General features: G+C 45.5%; 1 protein-coding gene across 1 annotated transcript in view; it reads right to left on the reverse strand.

The window, feature by feature from the left end:
• The window catches only part of CBL (Cbl proto-oncogene), a 964,911-nt gene extending 946,968 nt beyond the window's left edge, over positions 1-17,943 (reverse strand). The window contains exon 1 of the mRNA XM_069614372.1: positions 17,406-17,943. Coding sequence (XP_069470473.1) covers positions 17,406-17,549 — 144 coding nt within the window. The 5' untranslated portion in view covers positions 17,550-17,943. The remainder of the gene's footprint in view (positions 1-17,405) is intronic.
• Positions 17,944-27,267: the final 9,324 nt, after the last annotated feature.

Here is a 27,267-nt window from a genome sequence, read left to right on the forward strand (position 1 = left end):
TCCCTGTTTTTATTTGTTAGGAGTATTTGCCTATTTTTAGAGAATAAAAGTAGCCCCTTATCTGTAAGGTTGCCTGTTTGCATGTATAGAATGAAGGTGGCAGGTGACTTTTGGTGCTGCCTAGTAACTTGCAACAATTTTGCACCCTGCTTGAATGACGTCTTAAAGGAACAGAAGTGCACTATACATTTTGGCATAGAGCATTTATTAAGGGGGGGGCGGCGATTTGCAGACCTCGCGTTCAAAAAAGAAAAAAAACGGCATCTTTATTTAATGCAAATGTGAAAAAAGCTTGGACTATTACAACCTCACCAGATGGCACGTGGTCACACAGACATACTTTGCCTTTCTTTCACCTCTGCACACTTCATCCAGAAAAGTAGTCCAATCCATCCAATTTCAGTTTGGCATGTAGTTCTATTTAAGTTAACTCATATCGTATTACGAATAGAGAGTTATATAATAAAGCAATTTACATTAAGACGACGGAAAAAACATTATTCACTACCTTACTGCCTTTTGCGTGAATTAAAACAAGCCATATTTTTCAAATGCAAAGGTGGATTGGATTTGCTTTTTCTTGTGAGGTGAAGTTTGATTCAAAGAACTCCCATTTGGCTTTCAATCTAATTATGGTGTCTCAGCCCGCTTAATAGCAGAAGCATTATTAGCAGAAGCATTATTCTCCGAAGACTAACAACAGCTTTGAACCACAGTCACTGACCTACTTTAAACTAAAAAAAAAAAGAAAAGTTGGTGACGGGGGAGGGGGCAGGGACTTTTTCCAAGTTCTCCAAATGAACACTTAAGAGCAGAACAGGCTTGCACAAGAAAACTACTCTAGCTTTAGGACTCACTTTAAGGACATTGAGAGTCACTGCCTACAGATTACCAAAGCACAAATGACAAGAAATAAAGAGTAACAGTAAGCCTATAACAGCGGAGGCTTAACCTTACTTGCAAATTCATGAAAAAATCCCACTAGATCTGCATAGAGAGTTCCTTAGTTTACATACTCGACCCTAAAAGAATTGCACACGCCCCCATATTGAGAAGTGACAAAATACTTTACCAGTACTTTCTGTAAAAGGGTAAATGTCACCATAACAACACTTCATAATTGGTGCAATAGTGCCAACCAAAGGCCTGCCAAGCACAGCGACAATATTACCATTTACTGTAATCGGTTTGTTTGCAGTAAATGTAAAATAAAAAAATCCCCATCTTCAACAGCCAGGTCAAGTACCATGCAAATGGTGCTCACAAGTCTTAAAATCTACTCTCCGCTGTTTGCGCGCTGGTAGATTTTTTTTTAGCCCTGCTTAAGCTCAGGCCCAATAAGTATAGACAAAGCTTGCACTCCTTTAGAGCATATGCATATGTGTGGTTAATATTTAACATATGTCGGGTACTTCACACTCAAATCAAAATAATAAATGTCCAACCATTGCGAGACATGCATGGTATCAAGAGATGAGACAGACAACAGATTGTTCAACATTAGTACCCGGGTCGGAGGGAGGGGGGGGGGGCTCAGAACACTGGCGTTAACAGGCGGTGATCCAGCCCCCCCTGAGCCTCCTCAGGGCTGGTGGCAGCCATCTCCCCTCACCGGGGAAGGAGGCAAGTCTGCCCATCCCAAAACCGCCCTCCCACCCCCACTTACCTTCTTTTCTGTCCATTTCGGGAACGGACACGCTGGGAAAACTTGTATCCAGCGTGTCTGCTCCCGAGCTGCGGCAGGCCATCATGGAAAGGAAGAGAGGACTACATATAGTTCCTGCTCTCCTTTCTAACTGCGAGACTTGATCTGAAATCAAGACTACTCCAGCTTAGGGAAAAGGGACAGACTGCCTTGCTCATGTTGTTGGATTTTGACCTGGTGGACCATACTGTATTGGTCACCAGGTTAAAAGATGTAGCATTCTTTTCAGATAGCGCCACTATCTGGATTACCTCCTTCTGGAGTAATCTATGGTGTAGGGTGTGTAGTAAGGAGGCTGAAGCGCAACCAGCGTGCCTGATTTATGGCATACCACAGGAGCGGCTTATCGCCATCTTTATATCATCTTTACGATTCCCTTTTTCAATCTCTGGAAGAGAATAATGTAGGTTTCACGAATTATGTAGATGATCCTCAATGTGTGATCCGACTATCTGGGATTCATGCAGATGATGAAAGAACCATCAATAAGGTATATGAACTAATTCAAACATGAATGGTGGGAAAGGCTTAGCACTTAATAAAGAAAAAAAATAGAGATGATGGGGATAGGCACAGAACAAAATAAGGAGGTTGGACACAGACTATAACCACTTTTCAGTGGCAGGATGCGCCATTAAGACCAAAAAGCAGGTAAAGTCGGTTAGCATTTCCTTGGATCAAAATCTGAACATTGAGAGCTCAAGAAAGTAGTCTAGTGTCCTCTACAGCCTATTAAATTGATAGCGCAACGTCGGCCTTACATCTCCCAAGTAAACTGCGAGACTTTGGCTAGGGCTATAGTGGGGTTGAACATCAGCTACAGCAGTAGCCTACTGGTTGGTATAGCCAAATCTGACTATACGGGGCTGCAAACCATGCGGTTAGTGTCATATTTGGCCTAGAGAGAGAGAGAGAGATCATGTCTCAGATGCAACACGTAACCTTCATTGGCTTCCTATTGAAGCAAGGAACCACTTTCATCTTCTGGTGATCACTCAAATGTCTGGTGGGCTCTCGCCCTCGATACCCGAGTGAGGCTCTGTTCAATAAAAACAAGTGTGAGGATACTTGGATCCAATAACATCAGTTAAAAATACCTGCTTGCAATCTGACTCGGGTCCTGACATGTGCATTTTTCATGGTCGCACCAAAGGCATGGAATGTCATTCCGCCGGATCTAAGAGAATTAAAATCAAGAGCAATTTTTTAGAAAGAAGTTAAAAACTCTGTTCAGATAAAGGGCCATGTGCTTTGCGTGCTATCTAGGAGTCAATTTCCCCCTATTTAGGTCTGCGCATTGGCAGTCTTTTGTTGATGCTCTGTTATTTGTTTGATGTTGTGCCCTTAAGCCTCTGGGTCACATGGTGCGCTTTACAAATGTATTAAAGTAAAGGAGCTTAGGGTTCCCTTCCCCAAGCTTCAAGTACTGGTTCACAAAACAATCTCCCAAGATTCAACTTAATATTGTTTCAGGGTTGCTTTCATAATTCTTCTAGATTTGTTGAGGCTTTCTGGTCTAGGTTGCCCTTGGCTTTGCGATTGGCCCAAGCTTCCTCCAGAGTTTTGCTTGGCCCCCTTTTCTTTATCTTGCCGGCTCTTACACTTAGTCTTTACTTCTTTTCACTGGGGTTTGCCTGTTCGCTGTCCACCTGACAGCGTTTAATTGCTTTCTCAGTATTCACAATGGCTTGGATACTTATTCTTTCCCAGCTGTACAGAGACCTTAAAAAATGTGAACATTTTCTACATGCGACTTCTCTGATAAATAGTTTCAAGGTATTCGATTGTTGACTTGGCATTCAATTGTTCTTACTCTCATCGCAGTTCGGACACATTGATCAGCATACCGGCGGCATGCGCCCGTTCTGTCACAATGTGGCCCCTCTTCCAGCACTTGCGTGCCGGTTTCTTCACACACAAACTCACCGGTCCCATTGCTGGATAGTGCGGCCCTTCTCATTCGTTGAGAAGCCGTGAAAGCAGGTCAGGGTCTCACCCCATACCCCTCAGGCACTCCTGGGCTGGCTCCTTCGCCCAGAACGAGCATTGCAGAACCAAATGTGAAGGACCGATACCCCCAAACAGATTCCATCCTTCGACCTCACCGGCTCTCTGGAGACACGATTGTTTCACTGCGCTTTTGTAGAGCGGCCTGCTCTGCAAGTTCCCAGCATTCTAGTGTTCTGCTCCCCTCTGGCTCACAAGGGTCCATCTTGGCTTACCTGCTGCTCCCTCCTCAAGTTCACTGCTATTGCACCTTTTATACACCTGAACCATTTAAAGGGGTTTCAGGTGTGTTTCACTTACCTGGTTTGCCCAATTCCAACTAGACCAATTACTGGGACATTCCCGACCTTCAGTCCTATATTCTCCAGGGTCCCTCTTCTTCGTTCCAGTACTATAGTGGTATTTCGTATAGTTAGTCTATTGCTCTTGGAGGCATCTTCCTCTTCTCAGTAATTTCAGGGCGGGGGACTTTATTAGAGGAAGTCCATCTTGACCCTGGTTGCTCTTTCTTTGCTCTCCTGTTAGAATGGCATTTGGAATGAGAAGTTATTATTTCCAGTTGCTTCTTTCTGATCTCAGTATTTCTTAGGGTTACAGAAGGGAATATCGGGTAGGGTTCACAATAGCCCATGAAGGCTGAGTGAGGGGAGAGTAGACCAGAATAAGGAGGGGGGAAAAAATACCATGTCTCACCTTTGCTTGTCACCTCCCCCAATGACCCTCCACCCAAGTGATTCTCCCTCGTGGGTTCAACCCAGGAGGGTCGAATCTGGCAGCCTTGCCTTTCTCTTGGTTACCTGAGGGTGGGAGGGGGAATCCTAGGAAGGCTAAACGTGGCCTTTACCTTTGAAAATTTAAACCACTGTATATCGCAAACCCACGGGTGTCACCAACACCAGACATTACATAAGTTTCCATCCTCAGCACTTTATAGACAATCTATCATTGATCTAATACTTGAGAATCAAGAGAATTGTATCCAAGGAAAACCAAGTCATGGATGCAACAAAGAAATATCCAACAGGTTTAAAAATAGGGCTTACCCGGATGAAATACTGGCAAAAGCAAATATGAGCTGCATGTCTAAGAACAGACACCCTTCTAGCACCCAAAATACACACAAATGCAGCCAAATTAACTCACATTATGAAATTGAAATTCTCAAGACAGAGTAATCTAATAAACAGACTGCTGAAGAATTGGCAAAAAGAGAACCTTCCTGTGTCTACATTGTGGACAGTAATAACACCCAGAAAGGGCATCATACAAGGCATCCAAATACGTGCAGAAAGATAATGCAACTTGGGATTTAAAAAATTTGATATATAGACTCATTTGTCCATGTGGCAAATTGTACATAGGCCAATCATCATGCAAAACGAAGGAAATAATAACTGGACAAAAATCTATTATTCACACTAAGAATGAAAGAAAAAAAAAAGAAAAAAGAAAAAAGGACAGCAGCCAGACCCTTCACAACAAAGACATACGGTTTCACAACTGCAATTTGTATTATTGGAAACGATCAAAGCATCACACTGAGGGGGGGTCACCGGAAAAACATGATGCAAAAAAAGATGTTCTGGATCCATGAAATGGACACATTAGATCCAAAAGGAATGAGTGAGGAATTCACACTAGCACCATTTTTATGAGACTGAATATTATGACGTAAAAATGATCTAAGACGTGAATTGATTTAGACATCTCCTCTGTACTTTGAATGTTTAGAATACCTATTAAAAACGGGGTAGTAAATTATTCCAAAGGGTAAAATATAATGCACATGTGACCAACTGAAAAGAAGTGACCATTTGATCTCACTGAGACAATAGGATAACAGATGCCGCTTTTTGTTTAAAAAAAAACAATTATAAAACATATGCATCATTACTATTCCATTGTGATGTAACAATAGATACATGGGATAACTAACTTGATATGAGCGATTCCCACATTGCTTGATCGCCCCGAGTTGGAAGAACGTGAGTGAATAATGAAATGAAAAGTTTACATTTTGTAATCAACCAACAAGTTTCAAATAGGTTCTGAAGAAAACACATGCAATTACGTTACTTATGGCAAGACGATATACATAATCCATACTTTTTGACATTCTAGATTGTAAAAATTGAAGGATTTGGAACCTACACAGGCAACTGCCAGCGTGCCAAACTCTCTAGACAATATACCTAATGAGAATTCAGATCAATCTGATTCACAAAGATGATGAACTCCAAATCCTGCCAATATTATAAAACACAAATCACTGAAGGACACACAACTATGTGTCCCATAGAGAACTTCCAATTCTTTAGCGTGCAGCTAACACTACAGAAGGGAGCATTGACACGAGGCTGCACTATTAATGAACCACGTTATGTAAACAAGCAGGAATGCAGAATTATATTACCGCGATAGAACGCCAGGACACATGAAGCCACAAACGTGATGACATCACGTGATCATGTCAAGATCGCGACGCGACATAAAGAGCAGCCATTTTGGACCACGAACGTAAACACATCAGAAGGCAAACCTAAAGATGCGGATAAAGATTGCACTTAGTAAGTAATTAGTTAACTTGCCATTGCCAGTAGGCTCCAATACTGAGGCTACACACAGAAAATAGAGGTCCAAAAGACCTGCATCCTTTTGACTGCCACCATTTGGATTTTTCCATTAGCTTTCCTCAGATAACTCACTGAGAACAGAGAACACTGTATTCACCTAAACCACGAGGCTGGAGTGAATCAACAACCACACCAAACAGGAAATGAAATTTTGAAAAGACGCATACCCATGTGAGTGTACCATGCAATAATTGTTAATTCTGTAACATCCTCAATTTTCTTAGATTTGAAAATATGTTTTATCACCTGCCTCACACAGATTGATGCCTTGGACAGAAATTGAAAAATTAAAATTATAATTCACTGGGATTATCATCCTTGGAAAACATACCTGAATAGGTAAGCACTCTCATATACTTTTAAACAGAATTTAACATAGTATAGGTTTAGAAGAGCAGCCCTCATGACCCCATATCACTTCTATTATAGGAAAGAAACTATGAAGACTCACAAACTGACCTATGAAAACCTAAGCGAAACAGGCACATGGCATAGTCTAGCCAGGTGAAGGACTCTTGTATTCTATATAAAGAACAGACAAAGGTGTATATAAATGGTAAAGCTGAAGATTAGAATTATTTATGAATATACCCCCAATGTATTCTTTAGATGTGACTGGAAATTCTTGGAACAAAGATTAATTAGTTCCTGAAGAAGGCACTATCCCGAAACACGTTGAGCTAATTTTATGTTTGAATTGTTTCACTTTTGAAATTGAACCCTACTGTAATTACTGAATAATTAAAATAAGATTTGAAATCTTGAACATTGTGCTTAAAAAGAAAGAACTAAAGGAAACCTCCCATTAGCAAACCGGATACATTATTAGTATCAAAGTATTGACTGGCTTTACAGATAGTACTATAGGTGTGCAGGGGACGCGAGTGTCCAACAACAGAGGGCACTTCTTGTTTTTAATGTTGAAGCAACTTGTGTCAGCTGTGTTTTTCTCCCCAGCCCTTAAATATCTTTAGATATCCACCAATATTTTGAATTTGACTCTAAACAGAGGAGTGCAGCTTAACCATAGGATAACAATGTGAGAACGCCCTCAAATTTCTCACACCATGTATTTTGCACAAAACCACAGATTTCAACTTCTTTAAGCGTTTCACATAACGTCAACTTCGGGCATTCTAGCCACTTCAGAAAGCTCCGACACTATGCATGATCAAGTGGCAAAACGAGGCAAAAATGTAGAATGTAGCACTATACAGTGTGAGCAACAATGCACCAACGATTCTGAGCCATGGTCCAATGTAATGAATACAAGGCCAACAAACAGTCGGGTGGCAAAGGCCACTCCAAAGTAAGGTTAACTTCAGCTGGAAGGTTCCTTGTGGAATTCAATGCCTTCAACCTGTTGCCTTACCAATCATAAGTGCCACAACGCCCAAGTGTGAATGTATCTATAGCACTGTGAAGACTGGGACCTTCATTGAACTTGGTCAGCATACACCACCCTGGGCCATAACTCCTTGCTTTAATAATGACAGCAGGGTAATCAAAGGTTTTATAAAGACCAAAAACAGTTACATTAATAACTGGCTTTTCCACAGGACCTTACTTCGGTCCTCCGTTCAGCAAACAAACGGGTGTACATCTTGAGGAAACAGACCCTTTGTGAGGTGGAATTCTGTTCAGTGTTTGCGATACATGCAAAACGATTTATGTCAATACCATAATTATAAAATGGCCTCTGCTTAGAAGTCTTAGGCAGGTAAAAGCGCCATTCCTCTGATAAGGAGCAAAAGTTTTAAGCAGATAAGATCAGCGAGTTGTGTGCAACCAGCAGTCCCACATTCCAATCTTAGTATGGTCGACTCAGCCCTTCGGCTTGACTGAAACTGGCAGGAATAAATATGCCAGCATAATTTTAAAAATTTGCGACTGCAAAGTAATGGCTTAATTGCAGCTGTAAACCAGCTTCAAGTGTAATAATCTCTTAACCAAGTGTGCCTTCAGCCACTTGATTTATTAGCAATGTGTGTCCATCCATCTGTTCCTTGCAATGAATTATTGGCAAAGCCAGTGTAGGCATTACATTGGCATTTGCCAGTCACTGATGCATTATGTCCAGGTCCTACCATTATGGCAGTGCTTGGAAAATGCCTAACCCATGCCTGTACGAAACCCTAAACTGATGGCTATGCCAATGCTTGTCCCGTATGCTGCCTTTGAGGTGGATTATCTAATTATTTAAAAACCACATGTTTTCAGATAAAATATTGGATTGTGCGACATATCGTGTGCATTTGCTAGACCGCCCTCAATTATGTTTGGCGCAAAGCTCCAAAACAAATGTGGTTTAAAAAAATAAAAATAAATTTTAAAAAAGTCTGTCCTTTACACATTAGACGCTTTACAACTACTCACTGCCTCAAGAATATGAGTTACAGAAATACATTTCTTAATTTAAACGAAAGTGTGAACTACCTTACATGCAGCAGAAGTGGCCTTCCAAGATGCTCGGGCTCCGTGCATAAAAAAACATGGATTCCAAGAGTATTTGATCTTTGTGTTGCAGGAAAACTTATCACAGATCGGTCACACGGCCTATGATGACGGGACTACAATAGGGATGATATAATCCCGTGTTCCTTTCAATGACTTGCTTGAAACAGTGACAAAGCGTAGTAATGACAGACTGTACAGCAAAGAAGAGCAAAAATACAAGCAGCAACAGACGAGGCTAGCCACATAACAGACCGAGAAGCATGGACATCTCTCTCACCATCACAGGTAGCAGATATGGGCTATTGGCAAATAAATAGCTGAACAGAAGGCAGAAGAGGGGAAGATATGCTGAGGCCAGCTCACAAATTTTGTTTTCGAATTGTGAACATGGTATGGTGTTAAGAATGGCTATACTGATGATGGGGGTCCAAAAACAGGGCAAAGGAAAATACGATGACACGCATGACAAAGAGGAAGTGTCTGGGCTAAGGTGTTGTGTGGACGTGAGGTTGCGAAAGCAGAGAAACCGGAGAAGAGCGCAGTGATGGCGAGTGCAATACTCTGAAAAGAGGAAGGGACTTGACCACAGAGGTTGCAAAAACACTCAGCTTGCGTCAATGCTGAAGAAGCGTGCGGTCTCGGAATTACACCAAGAACGGTTTAAAGAACGATTAAACAAAACTTGCGTTACAAGACCCAGCCAAAAGGAGCAGAACATAACATAACAGAAGCTATACACGGACGTAAAATGCCTCAAAGGGACCGTGCGGTGCTACCCAGGAAACATTTTGGAAGCTGTTCTCGAGTTTAAAACGTGCACACATTTCATAATTTTCTTTATCTTGGGTTATTTTTCGAGCGTTGATCTTATGAAGGGAAACACACATTCGGCCTGTCCGCTTTCTTCCTTTATGCAAAGCCAATTGCATGAAGTGTGCATATTGTTTTGTTTTTTAAGGACTTGTGCCCTGCGCTGGGGGACGGGAAGCTTTACAGACCGAGAACTGCCTCGTGTTCCATGGAAAGCTTGCTCACCCCCATGCCTCAGACATATCCGCCTACTGACTAATGAACTTTTGGAAGGGAGCTTTAATTATTCCTGCTGAGAACAATGGAACAACATGACTCCACGGACACTGGAGGCCAGCTTGTTCCGTCGCGCTACACGCTCCCATGCCACACTACACAGTTCGCAGCACATACTGGCCATCAGTTAGACTAGAGCACCAGCACAGCAGGGGAGAAGGGCCATTCTTCAAAAAACACGTGTACATCCCCGATCCGCCCCAATGCCCGAGGCGAGCATCTGAGAGCAATCAGCAGATACCAGCAGCTCCCAGGCAGAAGCGAGTTTGCCTTGTGTAACTATCTGCGATTCCACTGCAGCGTAGGACAGATGAACGAGGACGATGGCGGGCTGGGTAGGGGCATCCAGGGCTGCACTAAGCGTGAGTCGACGTAGGGTTTTCAAAAGAGCCTCATTCCCGAGCCAAGGCGCGGTAATAAACTTCATTCTCCTGCAACGAGAAGGTAATAAATTGGCTAGTCAAGGAAAGCTAGGGTTCAGCAATATAGAAATGGGACAAAGCTCGAGTACAGCACTAGGAGGTAAGAGACCGTCAGGTCTAAATCAGGTAAAAGATTTGGAATACAAGACCCGAAGCTCAGCATGCTTGGGAAGTGGAGTGGTGCGCGTTACTAAAATTCCAACGATTAAGGATTACACAAAGAAAGTATAGAGCGCACCAAAAAAGCGGGGGAGGGGGGGGAGGTGTGTAAGAGCTCCAGAAACATGGGAACAGGGACGATTCTTAAGAACAAGATCCGAGAAGGTCCATGGAAACAATACATTTACGGGTAACCGGTTCTGCTTACATGGGGTGAATTCTAATTGACCAAGTATCTCAATAGGCAATTATACAGCACATAATCTCCCAGCACAACTGTAGGTCACAAGCAGTACAAGTACAGCTGAAAGAGTTCCCTACTCTGCCCTCAATTCCCAGTGATCGTGCTTCCAATTGCCGGGTTCTCCCCACATCTCATTCTTTCTCCAGCAGAGATAACAGGGAGCGCAGCTGCCTTACCTAGAGCCTATGTCCCGCCGCTCCATTGTGGTCTGAGCCCAGGAACTCATGCCCTTACTTGCTGCGTTACTCCCATTACAGACCCATGGATCCTCAGCCAAGCTTCTCTAGTACTCGTGCTCCAAGGATGTACAGTCAGTCTACTTTTGCTTGTCCTCCCGTCCCACAGAAATCACATAAAAGCTACCCAGTTGTCTTGGAACCACAGGCAAACCTGGTGTATGAGCCATCAACAATATTCTCATGACAACATGGGACTAATCACTGCCCTTGTTAGTTTAGATCTGCCAGCAGTATTTCATCGTTGTGACAATAGCTTAAAGGGGTCGAAATAAATCAAGCAGGAGCTGGAAGTAGCTCTTGGCTGGCACTAGTTTCTTCTTACCAGGAGCTATTAAAGTCCAGTCTCATGAATGTAGTGCCTGACAAATGATAAATCTTGCTTTAACCCCGCAGATAATATATGCACATCTTGAACCCCTCTTTCCATTTCTGTGTTGCTCTGTCTTGTATGCCATTGATCACCATTTCTGTTGAATCCTCAGTCTGTGGTCATGTTGCTTTACAGGTCTTCACTTTTGACATTCTCTTTAAATTGCTTTCCCCTTTATTTTACATTTCTTTTCCAGCAATGCTGCTGCTACCCCTCATTTAGTCTTTACCACTACATCAGAGCTATGTTCTTGCCTCTTTACTGCCACGATTCTATCTCTGCTGGAACCTCTTTATATAATGCAACCATGCTCACTAGCTCTCTGCTGCAACTGCAGAATGAGGCACTGATAATTAGCATTCAACAAATATAATTTCCAAAGTTGAAACTATCATTTTGTATCCAATATATATATGACTATTTATTCTTTCATGTTTTCCAGAGGATTACTTATTTACCCTTCCATGCAAAATCCCAGACAGACTTAAATGTCAGATACCGTATGGCGTGAGGAACCAAACGTAGCTCTTTGTGCCACTGGCATCACGCCAACCAGACTCTGCTAGGCCCTATATCAAAGAGCTAAATAGCTCCCTGCAATTTCAAACCCTGAGCTACTGCGGTACTGAACTGTTGCTGCAGATTTCAGGAGAAGACTTTGGGTGGGGAGACTAGCTCATTGTGGAGAAGATGAAATGGGTACAGTGCTTTTATTTTTTATTAGCATTTGGTTTTACAGTTAAAAATCCGTAAGCTTTTTTTGTGCAAAAAAAGGAACCTTCTAAAACAGAAAAAAGAAAGTAGAAAGAAGAGTATAAAACAAAAGAATCTTTTTAACAAACGCTTAAGCCTTTTAGGAAAAGGAGAAAAAAAAAAACTTAAAAACACAAAAGCAAAAAAGCAAAGAAGCAGTTAAAGTTGACAATGAGGTATGATATCTCCTCCAGTGGTTACGTATACTCATCTGTCCACATGAGTAGATCTTTCAAAAATCACAGGACAGCTTTTAAGCACCCTTTAGTACCACTTATTCCCAAACTCAGTACAAAGGAACTTTTATTAAATAAAGCAACAATTAAAAGTTCCAAGCTACTATCCAAGCCTAAAGAGTACATTGCCCCTCAATTATCTACTACATGCACACACACCACTTACTACCCAAGAACACTCGAATACGGCTAGTGCACATTTTGAGGCTTGCGTATAGCCGCTAAGTAGATGCAAAATCTTAGGTGTCATCAGTATACAGATAACATGCAGATCAATGTGGCATTCTCAGGCACACAACCTAAATCACAGCACACCTATGAGGCAGATTTAGTTTAAATAAATGGAGTAGTCACAGAAACTGAAACCGCAACATGAAAGTAGTATGAACCTTTTATCATGGTCTGTATTTTTGGCCACTCCAGTAGAGTTCAAAATTCTCTGCAGTAATAATAATTATTTATAGTAGCAGTACAAGCAGTATAGCAGTGCAAGAGCTGGCTTATTCAGAGACACTGGCCATGGCATATTTGCAGATTCTATAGCTGTCACACCCGGATTATCATAAACCCTGAGAAAGAGGCCTCTTACAAATTGACAAGGAACATTTTAACTATTTCCGACATGACAGTTACCCAGCCCAATACTCTCATGCAAGATTTGAAATTGAGGGGAGCTGGGAGCTATTTAGTTCCCGCTTGTAGCCTGGAGGAACCTGGTTAGCTTGACGTCAACGGCTACCAAGCTACTTTTGGCTTCCCAGACAAAATGCCAAACTAACACAACTGTGGGAATTTAACTCTGCATTTGGGACACACTATCTATATGACATTTAAAGTGTAAGGGGTCAGAAAAATAAGCAAAACGTAACGTTTGAATTTTATGTTCAAATCAGATTTACGCGACGCTACTAGCTCCTGCTTCCCCAGTGGTAATTCCTAATCAATGGTGTATATATTCGGAAGCTGCTTGTACCTTTTCCGACGCGAGGAGGTTTAAAATTCTATAAAGAAAACACTACCCCATGGCTACCAGAGTTGCCCTTAGATTTGTCTGCTTGGGATTAGTACTGATTAGTGATTGAAAGGGCTGGCAGCTACTTAGGTTCTGCTTGACTATTAGAGCTAGCTTGCTAACAGCAATTACCAGGAACTACCCCATGCCTACTAGTGGCACACAAAAAACATATCTATGTAATAATAACCGACTGTGGGAATGTGCATGGAGGAGCACAGGGACACATTGAAGATGTGCAAACAGATCTCAAAATATACCCTCAGCAACAGACACTCACGAGTGACAAAGGGTTTCCTACGTGGAGAACAGAGGGGGAAACAATTCTATGCCTGCCTAGTAGCTTGCAACTTGAAGTTTTTACCCCTGTTTAAGCTTCATGGGTCAGATAAAGTGACAACCAAAAAAAAAAGTTCTAGCTTGCATCACACGATGTATTGTCCAGAGGTAACTTACTTACTGGGTAATACCCGACATGGAAGTGCAGGTTTTGTCTCTGGCTCATCAAATCTTTATTTTGATCCCTGCTATAAGCGGGCATAAACCCTATAGCCAAACACCTTGCCGTCGCATTTTGTAGCTACTCACTAGCTGTACTGTTGCTACAATTTCCATAGCAAAATGGATGTTCGCAATGGGCCCGAGCAGTATTTTACTTAAAAATAAACCAATATTAAGACATGTAATCCCTTTGCCTCACCCATTATTTAACCTGTTCTCCAATTTTGACAATTCACGGTCCTCCTTTCCTTCAGCAACCGCTGCATCACTGAATAAACCCGCTACAACCACATAGGCCGCTATGATACATTAGAAACTGACAGCGCAATGCTCTTTAAATCACCCACCAATCTAAGTATTTCTTGATTCACACTTATCTGGTTTACTACATAAGTTGTGAGCAAATAAGTCTCGTTCTCCTGGGGACCGCCCATCTGACCCACACCATATAGCATTTCTCAAGGGTCAGGCCGTGGCCAGTCTTTGAAAGCATCGTCTCCTTTCCATCGCTGGCTGCTATAATTCTCCCATCCTTACTCTCCACATGCACCCACTACCTCTGTGTCAACAGGTAACAGACTTTCAACCTACATCAGATACCAATGTCAACCCCAAAACATCTGCCTTGCTCTCCCCTCTCAACATGACCAAAACGTATGAATGCTTTACATCTACGACAAAGCAAACTACACTATTGCAGCATCTTCCTCGTAGCCACTGAGGGCTTCAATTTCCAGTCCATCACTAAAGCTCTTCACTGTGCTGGATCACTGTTCAAAACGACAAGCTCCATGCCCATCGCTCAATACCCACAACTAAGATGGCAAACATACCAATGCACACTCTCTGGATGACTGGGTTAAACCATTTCCAAATGTTCTCATAGGAAAAGGGTCGGGCTTGCTAAAAATGTGTAATATGGGGCCACTTTGAAAGATATGTCTAGGGCCTCTGTTGGTTCCCAGTACACCCCTGGGTTCAACCTCTGTGGTGTCTCAGAAGCATGAGACGGTCCAGGGACCACAATGTTCAACTTGATTTCTATTCAAAATAAAGGAAAAAAACCTAACTTTAATTGACATAAGGGTAGCCCTACCTAACAACTAAAAATAGGGTGCTAGTCAATGTAAATGTCCAAATGAATGCCAGTCTTCAGTCACAATCTAACCTGTCCTGACCCTACCACGAATACAAAAAAAAACAAGAGACCAGAATGACTCCCTTCTGCTGGGTGGAAAGATGGCTTTCCAATGAATGCTCAAATTCAGTAGGGAATCCTTAAATAGCGGTTTGCAATTTTTTTTTTACAAGTTTGTTCAGTTCCGATATAGGACTTTTCCACATCCGGTTTAGTTTTCTTTTTGGTCGCCTTAAAGTCTCTTCCTCCGGGGTACTGACCCTCCCACCCACCTCCCCCATCTTCCTTATTACGTTGTTTTTGTCAATGAATACTCTTTCTTCCTCCGATAGTGTTGGTTTCACTAATTCTTGTGTCTACCAGTTTCTTCTATTTCTCCCCAAGATCAGGATCTTTTACGCCTGGTTTACCTTCACTCTTTTTATGATTGTCAATACTACTGGGATGAGAAGGAGGAGTCCCATAGTAAGGCTCACTTCTTAATGAACTGGCACTCGCTCCAGCTACCCCTCTCCCCGGCTCTGCCGCTCCACCCATTACCTTCGAGTATGCATCACCGGATTGGCTTCTCCCCGCTTCTGAGCTGCTTCCTTTGGCCTTTGCAGGATGGCTTTGTTCAGTCTTTGCAGGGTGGCTCCTTTACTTCTGTTCTTCACAGCGTACCACCTGTATTGGTCAACCAGTTTGGAGAGGGCTTCCCTCACTCCTTATCCTGTTAATCGTACTTCACATAGGTGGTTTCCCTTCACAAAATCACTTTTCTCCGCTAACTCTCGAGATACCTCTTCCTGCAAGGAACCAGCATGACGAGTCTCCTCTCCTTCCAAGATCTTGCCGCCTCCATCCACTGGCGAGTCACTGCTGAGATACGGATTTGGCCCAGAGTCTCTCCTTAGGCTCTTGACAAGGGTCTCTCTCCTTTTAGAACTGGGAGAAGTGGAATGGTTCTGACTGTTATAATCGTCTTGGTTCCTTATACAAATAAAATGAAGCCACTTGTAACTTACTTTTCTTACCGAGATGGGAGTGTCCTGATCATTTTCAGTTCTTCCTCTTAACTTAAGGTTTTCGACCCTGCCGGCTCCCACTGTTTAAAGGTCCCTCTTGGGACCAATATTAATTCCACAGGCGCACTCTGACCCGTTCAGCAAACCGGGAACCTTCACCACCCTGCTGCTCCTCTTGTGCTTACCCAGAAACGCCCCCCCCCCCCCTCTGGAGTTCTCCTAGTAGTCGAGAACACTGTTTGGTCAGTTTCCCCGCCCACTTTTACGACACTGTTCCTGGGCTTCCCAGGTGTCTGTCAAAAGTCATTTCAGTGTCTGCGTTATACTCTTCACGCCACTGCTGAGTGAACACCTGAAATTCTCCTAACTAAATAGCTACCCAATCATAAATGTAAGCCACCGACACAAGTATGGCCCTGAAGCTTCTAAATGTGATGTCCTCATGTCTCTAGGCCCATTTCCTCCCTCATCTCACTACACTCTTTTGCAGCGCCATGTACTACGGCATTAGTCCAGAGAATGTGTGTGAAGGTACTTAGAACATGTGTTCGTCTGACTTGGGACTTACTCCTCCATTCTGTTGTGGCTAATAAACTGGGAGTACCACCAGATTTTAAGCATAAGATTCCTACAAAGTGACACTAGCTGGGTGACACAAAGTGACACTAGCTGGGTGACACAAGAGAGATACCCATGGGGTTAAAGACTGAGTGTAGGAGGTAGCACATTTCTCTGGGGTGTGTTTCGTGCTTCATAAAGGTGGATAAGGGAAGTAAGGTCACATTCGGTATAGTTAGAGCACAGGGCTCCAGCATAAAAACAGGTATGGAAAAATCGGATCACTGTAAGGTACACATGACTTGGGCCACTCAAGTGTGTGTGTGCTGCACACTAAGTAACTCTGCCATAGTTGAGGCCATTCAATGGCTGCCTAGCTTTGACCACCACAAGCTGTACCCGCGACATGCATCCTGTTAATCACCATCAGAGTATGTTCTTTGTCTTCATCTGATAACCCCTGCCTCGTTGCCCTGATGCACCACGAGGCTCTATCACTTCCCTAAGCCGGGTCTCGCTACGTGTGCCTCCCCCTCCCTCCCCCCTCCCGCATCTAAATTCACCCCTCACCCCCAAAACACAACACATTGTTCTTTATTCATGATGCACCGGCCCATCCTCTTCAATATCGTTCAGCAATTCTGCACAATCAAGGTGTCCCCGAGTAGAGCAAATTGTCCCCACCGTAGAACATTTATTGAGACCCAGCTCCACCACGCAGTTACAGCCACTCCCAGTCCCCAAGTTGAAAAGCCTTGCAAGAGTTACACTCTTCACACCTTCAATGTCCCTAGTACAATGAACCGGGTATATTATATGACAGCACAGACTTGCCCCACATCCACTACAGAACATTTCTATACGATTTCCCATCTCACCTTGTCCATGAGCTTCCAACACTTCTCCACTGTCCTCTTGTCCACAGCGCCGGGCTGGGCCGGGTTCATATGGTGATGGTGGGGGTTCAATGCGTCCTTCACCAGTCCGATCAGACCCCCGCCACGCCGCAGATTGGCGGCCATGGCCGGGTGCCAGCAGTAAGAGGGGTTTGACAAGGGAAGTAGAGCTCGCAGGGATCCGCAGGACAGTACGCCAGTAAGGGAGTACAGCGGGTCCCGAGGGAGATAGAGGGTCCTGGCTGCAAGACCCTACATTCAGGAGTCCCGGATAAACTGCGTTCTTAGGGTGTCAAGCTACTCGTGACCACAGGGGGTAAACGGACGCAATGCACGGGCCCGGCTAACCACTCACAGCCTAGCCGCTGCTTCCTCCAGCTCCGGCCCCCGCCCCTCCATCCCCCACTCCCTCCTGCCGCCCCCGGAAAGCGGAACCGAAGCAGCGCACGGTGCACCGCCCACAAACAGTCCCAAGTTCGCATGCGCGAGCCCAGGGAGTGACAGGAAGCGCCACTAAGCCTGCGCACCCGACTTACACCCCAGCCCCTGGCCTTGTCCGATAGGGTAAGCGAGGCGGCCATGTCTGGTGTGGGCAAGCGCATGCGCGCTTCAAGTGTTAGAGATCCAACAACGGTTGATACTAGTTCCCATCCGAGAAACGGACCATCGGTTGTTAGGGCCATTTCTCAGATGGGAAATAGCTGCTTCAGTGTGAGTGAGCTACTTCCCATTAGAGAAATGGCCCTTTTTTGCCCCCTAGTGGCTAAGTCCTGCATAATTATGGGAACTAGCCAACTCACACAGAGAAGGCTAGTTCCCATTAGAGAAATGGCCCTTTTGCCCCTAGTGGCCAAGTCCTGCATAATAATGGGAACTAGCCTACTCAAACTGAGAAGGCTAGTTCCCATTAGAGAAATGGCCCTTTTTGCTCCCCTAGCGGCCAAGTCCTGCATAATAATGCAAACTAGCCTACTCATACTGAGAAGGCTAGTTCCCATTAGAGAAATGGCCCTTTTGCCCCTAGTGGCCAAGTCCTGCATAATAATGGGAACTAGCCCACTCACACAGAGAAAGCTAGTTCCCATTAGACAAATGGCCCTTTTTGCTCCCCTAGTGGCCAAGTCCTGCATAATAATGGGAACTAGCTCACTCACAAAGAGAAGGCTAGTTCCCATTAGAGAAATGGCCCTTTTTGCCCCTAGTGGCCAAGTCCTGCTATTTCCCATTAGAGAAGTGGCCCTTTTTGGCACTAGTGGCCAAGTCCTGCACAATAATGGGAACTAGCCCACTCACACAAAGAAGGCTAGTTCCCATTAGAGAAATGGCCCTTTTTGCTCCCCTAGTGGCCAAGTCCTGCATAATAATGGGAACTAGCCTACTCACACTAACAAGGCTAGTTCCCATTAGAGAATTGCCCCTTTTTTGCCCCCTAGTGGCTAAGTCCTGCATAATAATGGGAACTAGCCCACTCACACAGAGAAGGCTAGTTCCCATTAGAGAAATGGCCCTTTTGCCCCTAGTGGCCAAGTCCTGCATAATAATGGGAACTAGCCTACTCACACTAAGAAGGCTAGTTCCCATTAGAAAAATGGCCCTCCGACCTGGAAAGGCAGAAAGGTCCTCTGGTCTAATGGGAACTAGCCCACTCACACTGAAGCAGCTATTTCCCATTAGAGTAACGGCCCTCTGACCTGAAAAGGCAAAAAGGTCCTCTCGTCTAATGGGAACTAGCCCATTCACACTGAAGCAGCTATTTCCATTTAGAGAAGCAGCCCTCCGACCTGCAGAGGCAGAAAGGTCCTCTCGTCTAATGGGAACTAGCCCACTCAGACTGAAGCAGCTATTTCGCATTAGAGAAAGGGCCCTCCGACCTGGAAAGGCAGAAAGGTCCTCTCGGCTAATGGGAACTAGCCCACTCACACTGAAGCAGCTATTTCCCATTAGAGAAACGGCCCTCCGACCTGGAAAGACAAAAAGGTCCTCTCGTCTAATGGGAACTAGTCCATTCACACTGAAGCAGCTATTTCCCAGTAGAGAAGCGGCCCTCCGACCTGCAGAGGCAGAAAGGTCCTCTCGTCTAATGGGAACTAGCCCACTCACACTGAAGCAGCTATTTCCCATTAGAGAAACGACCCTCCGACCTGCAGAGGCAGAAAGATCCTCTCGTCTAATGGGAACTAGCCCACTCAGACTGAAGCAGCTATTTTCCATTAGAGAAACGGCCCTCTGACCTCGAAAGGCAGAAAGGTCCTCTCGTCTAATGGGAACTAGCCCACTCACACTGAAGCAGCTATTTCCCATTAGAGAAGCGGCCATCTGACCTGGAAAGGCAGAAAGGTCCTCTCGTCTAATGGGAACTAGCCCATTCACACTGAAGCAGCTATTTCCCATTAGAGAAGCGGCCCTCCGACCTGGAAAGGCAGAAAGGTCCTCTCGTCTAATGGGAACTAGCCCATTCACACTGAAGCAGCTATTTCCCATTAGAGAAACGGCCCTCCGACCTGGAAAGGCAAAAAGGTCCTCTCGTCTAATGGGAACTAGCCCACTCACACTGAAGCAGCTATTTCCCATTAGAGAAACGGCCCTCCGACCTGGAAAGACAAAAAGGTCCTCTCGTCTAATGGGAACTAGCCCATTCACACTGAAGCAGCTATTTCCATTAGAGAAGCGGCCCTCCGACCTGCAGAGGCAAAAAGGTCCTCTCGTCTAATGGGAACTAGCCCACTCAGACTGAAGCAGCTATTTCCCATTAGAGAAGCGGCCCTCCGACCTGCAGAGGCAGAAAGGTCCTCTCGTCTAATGGGAACTAACCCACTCAGACTGAAGCAGCTATTTTCCATTAGAGAAACGGCCCTCTGACCTCGAAAGGCAGAAAGGTCCTCTCGTCTAATGGGAACTAGTCCATTCACACTGAAGCAGCTATTTCCCATTAGAGAAGCGGCCCTCCGACCTGCAGAGGCAGAAAGGTCCTCTCGTCTAATGGGAACTAGCCCACTCACACTGAAGCAGCTATTTCCCATTAGAGAAACGGCCCTCCGACCTGCAGAGGCAGAAAGATCCTCTCGTCTAATGGGAACTAGCCCACTCAGACTGAAGCAGCTATTTTCCATTAGATAAACGGCCCTCTGACCTCGAAAGGCAGAAAGGTCCTCTCGTCTAATGGGAACTAGCCCATTCACACTGAAACAGCTATTTCCCATTAGAGAAGCGGCCATCTGACCTGGAAAGGCAGAAAGGTCCTCTCGTCTAATGGGAACTAGCCCATTCACACTGAAGCAGCTATTTCCCATTAGAGAAGCGGCCCTCCGACCTGGAAAGGCAGAAAGGTCCTCTCGTCTAATGGGAACTAGCCCATTCACACTGAAGCAGCTATTTCCTATTAGAGAAACGGCCCTCCGACCTGGAAAGGCAAAAAGGTCCTCTCGTCTAATGGGAACTAGCCCACTCACACTGAAGCAGCTATTTCCCATTAGAGAAACGGCCCTCCGACCTGGAAAGACAAAAAGGTCCTCTCGTCTAATGGAACTAGCCCATTCACACTGAAGCAGCTATTTCCATTAGAGAAGCGGCCCTCCGACCTGCAGAGGCAAAAAGGTCCTCTCGTCTAATGGGAACTAGCCCACTCAGACTGAAGCAGCTATTTCCCATTAGAGAAGCGGCCCTCCGACCTGCAGAGGCAGAAAGGTCCTCTCGTCTAATGGGAACTAGCCCACTCAGACTGAAGCAGCTATTTTCCATTAGAGAAACGGCCCTCTGACCTCGAAAGGCAGAAAGGTCCTCTCGTCTAATGGGAACTAGCCCATTCACACTGAAGCAGCTAATTCCCATTAGAGAAGCGGACCTCCGACCTGGAAAGGCAGAAAGGTACTCTCGTCTAATGGGATCTAGCCCATTCACACTGAAGCAGCTATTTCCCATTAGAGAAACGGCCCTCTGACCTGGAAAGGCAAAAAGGTCCTCTCGTCTAATGGGAACTAGCCCATTCACACTGAAGCAGCTATTTCCCATTAGAGAAGCGGCCCTCCGGCCTGGAAAGGCAAAGGTCCTCTTGGCTAATGGGAACTAGCCCACTCACACTGAAGCAGCTATTTCCCATTAGAGAAACGGCCCTCCGACCTGGAAAGGCAAAAAGGTCCTCTCGTCTAATGGGAACTAGCCCATTCACACTGAAGCAGCTATTTCCCATTAGAGAAACGGCCCTCCGACCTGCAGAGGCAGAAAGGTCCTCTCGTCTAATGGGAACTAGCCCACTCAGACTGAAGCAGCTATTTCCCATTAGAGAAAGGGCCCTCCGACCTGGAAATGCAGAAAGGTCCTCTCGGCTAATGGGAACTAGCCCATTCACACTGAAGCAGCTATTTCCCATTAGAGAAGCGGCCATCTGACCTGGAAAGGCAGAAAGGTCCTCTCATCTAATGGGAACTAGCCCATTCACACTGAAGCAGCTATTTCCCATTAGAGAAGCGGCCCTCCGACCTGCAGAGGCAGAAAGGTCCTCTCGGCTAATGGGAACTAGCCCACTCACACTGAAGCAGCTATTTCCCATTAGAGAAACGGCCCTCTGACCTGGAAAGGCAGAAAGGTCCTCTCGGCTAATGGGAGCTAGCCCACTCACACTGAAGCAGCTATTTCCCATTAGAGAAGCGGCCCTCCGGCCTGGAAAGGCAGAAAGGTCCTCTCGGCTAATGGGAACTAGCCCACTCACACTGAAGCAGCTATTTCCAATTAGAGAAACGGCCCTCCGACCTGGAAAGGAAAAAAGGTCCTCTCGTCTGATGGGAACTAGCCCATTCACACTGAAGCAGCTATTTCCCATTAGAGAAACAGCCCTCCGACCTGGAAAGACAAAAAGGTCCTCTCGTCTAATGGGAACTAGCCCATTCACACTGAAGCAGCTATTTCCCATTAGAGAAGCGGCCCTCCGACCTGCAGAGGCAGAAAGGTCCTCTCGTCTAATGGGAACTAGGCCACTCACACTGAAGCAGCTATTTCCCATTAGAGAAACGGCCCTCCGACCTGGAGAGGCAAAAAGGTCCTCTCGTCTAATGGGAACTAGCCCACTCACACTGAAGCAACTATTTCCCATTAGAGAAGCGGCCCTCCGACCTGCAGAGGCAGAAAGGTCCTCTCGTCTAATGGGAACTAGCCCACTCAGACTGAAGCAGCTATTTCCCATTAGAGAAAGGGCCCTCCGACCTGCAGAGGCAGAAAGGTCCTCTCGTCTAATGGGAACTAGGCCACTCACACTGAAGCAGCTATTTCCCATTAGAGAAACGGCTCTCGGACCTGGGAAGGCAGAAAGGTCCTCTCGGCTACTGGGAACTAGCCCACTCACACTGAAGCAGCTATTTCCCATTAGAGAAACGGCCCTCCGACCTGGAAAGGCAAAAAGGTCCTCTCGTCTAATGGGAACTAGCCCATTCACACTGAAGCAGCTATTTCCCATTAGAGAAGCGGCCCTCCGATCTGCAGAGGCAGAAAGGTCCTCTTGTCTAATGGGAACTACCCCACTCACACTGAAGCAGCTATTTCCCATTAGAGAAGCGGCCCTCCGACCTGGAAATGCAGGAAGGTCCTCTCGTCTAATGGGAACTAGCCCATTCACACTGAAGCAGCTATTTCCCATTAGAGAAACGGCCCTCCGACCTGCAGAGGCAAAAAGGTCCTCTCGTCTAATGGGAACTAGCCCACTCAGACTGAAGCAGCTATTTCCCATTAGAGAAGCGGCCCTCCGACCTGCAGAGGCAGAAAGGTCCTCTCGTCTAATGGGAACTAGCCCACTCACACTGAAGCAGCTATTTCCCATTAGAGAAGCGGCCCTCCGACCTGCAGAGGCAAAAAGGTCCTCTCGTCTAATGGGAACTAGCCCACTCACACTGAAGCAGCTATTTCCCATTAGAGAAGCGGCCCTCCGACCTGCAGAGGTAAAAAGGTCCTCTCGTCTAATGGGAACTAGCCCACTCACACTGAAGCAGCTATTTCCCATTAGAGAAGCGGCCCTCCGACCTGCAGAGGCAGAAAGGTCCTCTCGTCTAATGGGAACTAGCCCACTCACACTGAAGCAGCTATTTCCCATTAGAGAAACGGCCCTCCGACCTGGAAAGGCAGAAAGGTCCTCTCGTCTAATGGGAACTAGCCCATTCACACTGAAGCAGCTATTTCCCATTAGAGAAGCGGCCCTCCGACCTGCAGAGGCAGAAAGGTCCTCTCGTCTAATGGGAACTAGCCCACTCAGACTGAAGCAGCTATTTTCCATTAGAGAAACGGCCCTCTGACCTCGAAAGGCAGAAAGGTCCTCTTGTCTAATGGGAACTAGCCCATTCACACTGAAGCAGCTATTTCCCATTAGAGAAGCGGCCATCTGACCTGGAAAGGCAGAAAGGTCCTCTCATCTAATGGGAACTAGCCCATTCACACTGAAGCAGCTATTTCCCATTAGAGAAGCGGCCCTCCGACCTGCAGAGGCAGAAAGGTCCTCTCGGCTAATGGGAACTAGCCCACTCACACTGAAGCAGCTATTTCCCATTAGAGAAACGGCCCTCTGACCTGGAAAGGCAGAAAGGTCCTCTCGACTAATGGGAGCTAGCCCACTCACACTGAAGCAGCTATTTCCCATTAGAGAAACGGCCCTCCGACCTGGAAAGGCAGAAAGGTCCTCTCGGCTAATGGGAACTAGCCCACTCACACTGAAGCAGCTATTTCCCATTAGAGAAACGGCCCTCCGACCTGGAAAGGCAGAAAGGTGCTCTCGTCCAATGGGAACTAGCCCATTCACACTGAAGCAGCTATTTCCCATTAGAGAAGCGGCCCTCCGACCTGGAAAGGTAAAAAGGTCCTCTCGTCTAATGGGAACTAGCCCATTCACACTGAAGTAGCTATTTCCCATTAGAGAAGCGGCCCTCCGACCTGCAGAGGCAGAAAGGTCCTCTCGTCTAATGGGAACTAGTCCATTCACACTGAAGCAGCTATTTCCCATTAGAGAAACGGCCCTCCGACCTGGAAAGACAAAAAGGTCCTCTCATCTAATGGGAACTAGCCCATTCACACTGAAGCAGCTATTTCCCATTAGAGAAGCGGCCCTCCGACCTGCAGAGGCAGAAAGGTCCTCTCGTCTAATGGGAACTAGGCCACTCACACTGAAGCAGCTATTTCCCGTTAGAGAAACGGCCCTCCGACTTTTCTGCCTCTCCAGGTCAGAGGGCTGTTTCTCTAATGGGAAATAGCTACTTCAGTGTGAGTGGGCTAGTTCCCATTAGACGAGGGGACCAATTGATCTCCTGTTGATCATCAACTTGTCCCGAATGTCCTCTTTCTGATAATGTTCAAAACAACACTTTATAGCCAACCCTCACAGTGCTGTAACAAACTCCTCAATGGTCTCACAACATTTCTGTTGTCTGATGGAAAATTGATAACAAGCCAAAATGTTATTCCCCTTCATCTCGTAATGCTTGTCCATCTTGGCTATGCATACATCAAGCTGGTTGCCCATCTTGATGCATTCAGCTAGTTTTAAGAAATTGTTGTCCAGCCCGACCTCGACAAAGAAACAGTGCCTCTTTCTTTTTACTGAAATATTTAGGACCATATACTGCTAACATATGCTTCTGGAATCTTTCTTTCGATTTAATAACCTAGGAATAACCCAGTGCCTGGTATATTTCCCATAATCTTTGAATTAATTTCTGTTGCTTCCCTATTTTTGTGCTCTTGGTATTTGTCACCTTGTTCACAGGGACAAATGTCTGTGATCTCCCTTTTAAAGTGCAATGAAAAAACACCTCTCAGAGTAACAGCCAATTGTGCTACGGCATGCTCCCTTCTTTATGTGTGCAAGTGTTTCTTTCGGTCGCTACAGTGCACGTGGGACAGGCACAGCACGGAGCGCAGTGTCCGCAGTGAAGGCCTTCAGCTTGTTACATAGCTAAGCAACAGACATGTCACCTCCTTATCATGTCTAAAATTGCCAGGTAACAACTTGCAACACCGGACAATGCGTCCTTGGATCACGTGTTCTGTCGTCTGCATGCACGGCTATGCTGCTAGGGTGCTTCCTGTGTCCTCATAGGCTCACGCACAGCCCAGATAATCCCCAATACATGCCTGGGGAGTCCCACTGAGCTACCATTTTGACTGTGCAACTAACCCTGTACCTGTTCAGCCAGGGCAACCGCACTCAATGGCAAGTGCAGGCTCTTTGTCATTGCCGCAACTCATCACCAGTTAAGGAAGTGAACCAGAACACAGCCAGTATGTGTGAATTAATTTCTTTTAAGTTCATTTTTATGCTGTAACAACTCTCTCTGTCCTCCCCCTTACACCAACCACCATGCAACTTGCCTTGCATTCTCTTCTAGTGTTCTCTGTTCACATTCCACACCCATAAGATTCCGTCTGCTAACATTCCTAACACTGTAAGGAGTCCCCCTTTCTTCTAGAGGACTTTAATCCCATGGCCACTTTCCGTATTCTAATATTACTCAATTAGAGTTGTATTGCCAAGTGGGAATGCTTCAGTTAGTCCCCCTCTAGTGCTCTATATGAGCATGGATTGATCCTCCTCGGATTGACGACGCATTGGCCCTATTGGGCATGAAGATTTGTTTGCTCTCCTGGCCAGAAAGACCATTTGTTTGTCCCGGGGTTGAAGATGCGCTGGCACTCCAGGGCTTAAAGACAAAGATAGGCCCTTCCAGGGGCCAGAAACTGATAATGTGATGCATCGGCAGGGCCAGAAACCGAAGACAGGCCCACTCAGCTTGGTGTTGAGAGTTAAACCACGGTCAAGTTGGTTTACCCAGGGTACTGCATTCCTCCTCATCTTTCCAATACCCCTCTCTACTTTTGATGGGCTAGGTATTAGGTTAAGATGTACAACCAGGCATCAGCTAGCATAATACTTAATGGACACAGGCTTTCGTCCACAGCATTTACCTTATTTTCAGGGTCCACCTTCTGCACTTCTTCCTTCCTCCACCTTCCTTTTCTTCCTCAGTACCTTTCCAAAAATGTTCCTCCATCGGTGGCCCTCTTCCTACACCGATTTTGTCTGTACCTTTTAAACTGTTCTCCAAGTAATTTGTTCCTTTCTCTTGTGTCTCACCTTCCATCTCTGCTTTTCCCCCATTGCTAGTTTTCCCCTTTTTACGCTGCTCTCCACTTTCCCTTCTTTTGTCCCATCTTCACCTTCCTCTCCCATCCACCTCAAGTCTTACTCTCCTTCAACTCCCTTCGCCTTCCTTCTTCCTCTTTTACTCCGCTCTTTACTGCAACGCTTGTTTCTAAACTCCCATACTAGGCCTTCTACCAAAGCCTCCCTGTATGGTCCTGCCCCTTTTTATACTGGAAAAGGAAAGGTGTTAATTAATGTGCCCAACTCCTTGTGTGTACGTGACAAAGTGATTGGCTCTTCTGAGTAACTCACCATCTTCAGATCTAGTGATTCTTATCAGTTATAAATTGTCAGCTGCCAACTTGAAGTCAAGCAGCGCTGTCATGATAGCTGCCTGACAGCAGCGCAATAACTCTGCCAACCTTGAACCTCCTCATATGCCAACTTCATTGCATACCCAAGCTCAAGTAGGTCTTTTCCACAGTCCATCCTGCAGACTGTGTATTTAAATGTACTTTTAGTGGGATCAAAGACGATACCCACAAATCTTTTGACCTTCTAATGCAGAGTTGTTCATTCTTCAAAACTCTACCAGGTCTTGAATTACAGACTGGTACCTGGCAAAGGATAAAGTGTATAGGGTATACGCCTTGGGAATACCTTATATACTGGCTATTATCTTTCTGAAAGTACAGACCCCTCCAGGGTCTCGTAGCTCCATTCCCATATGTC

This window comes from Ambystoma mexicanum, chromosome 9, assembly GCF_040938575.1.
Source record: "Ambystoma mexicanum isolate Mex_15411 chromosome 9, UKY_AmexF1_1, whole genome shotgun sequence".
Lineage (NCBI taxonomy): Eukaryota > Metazoa > Chordata > Amphibia > Caudata > Ambystomatidae > Ambystoma > Ambystoma mexicanum.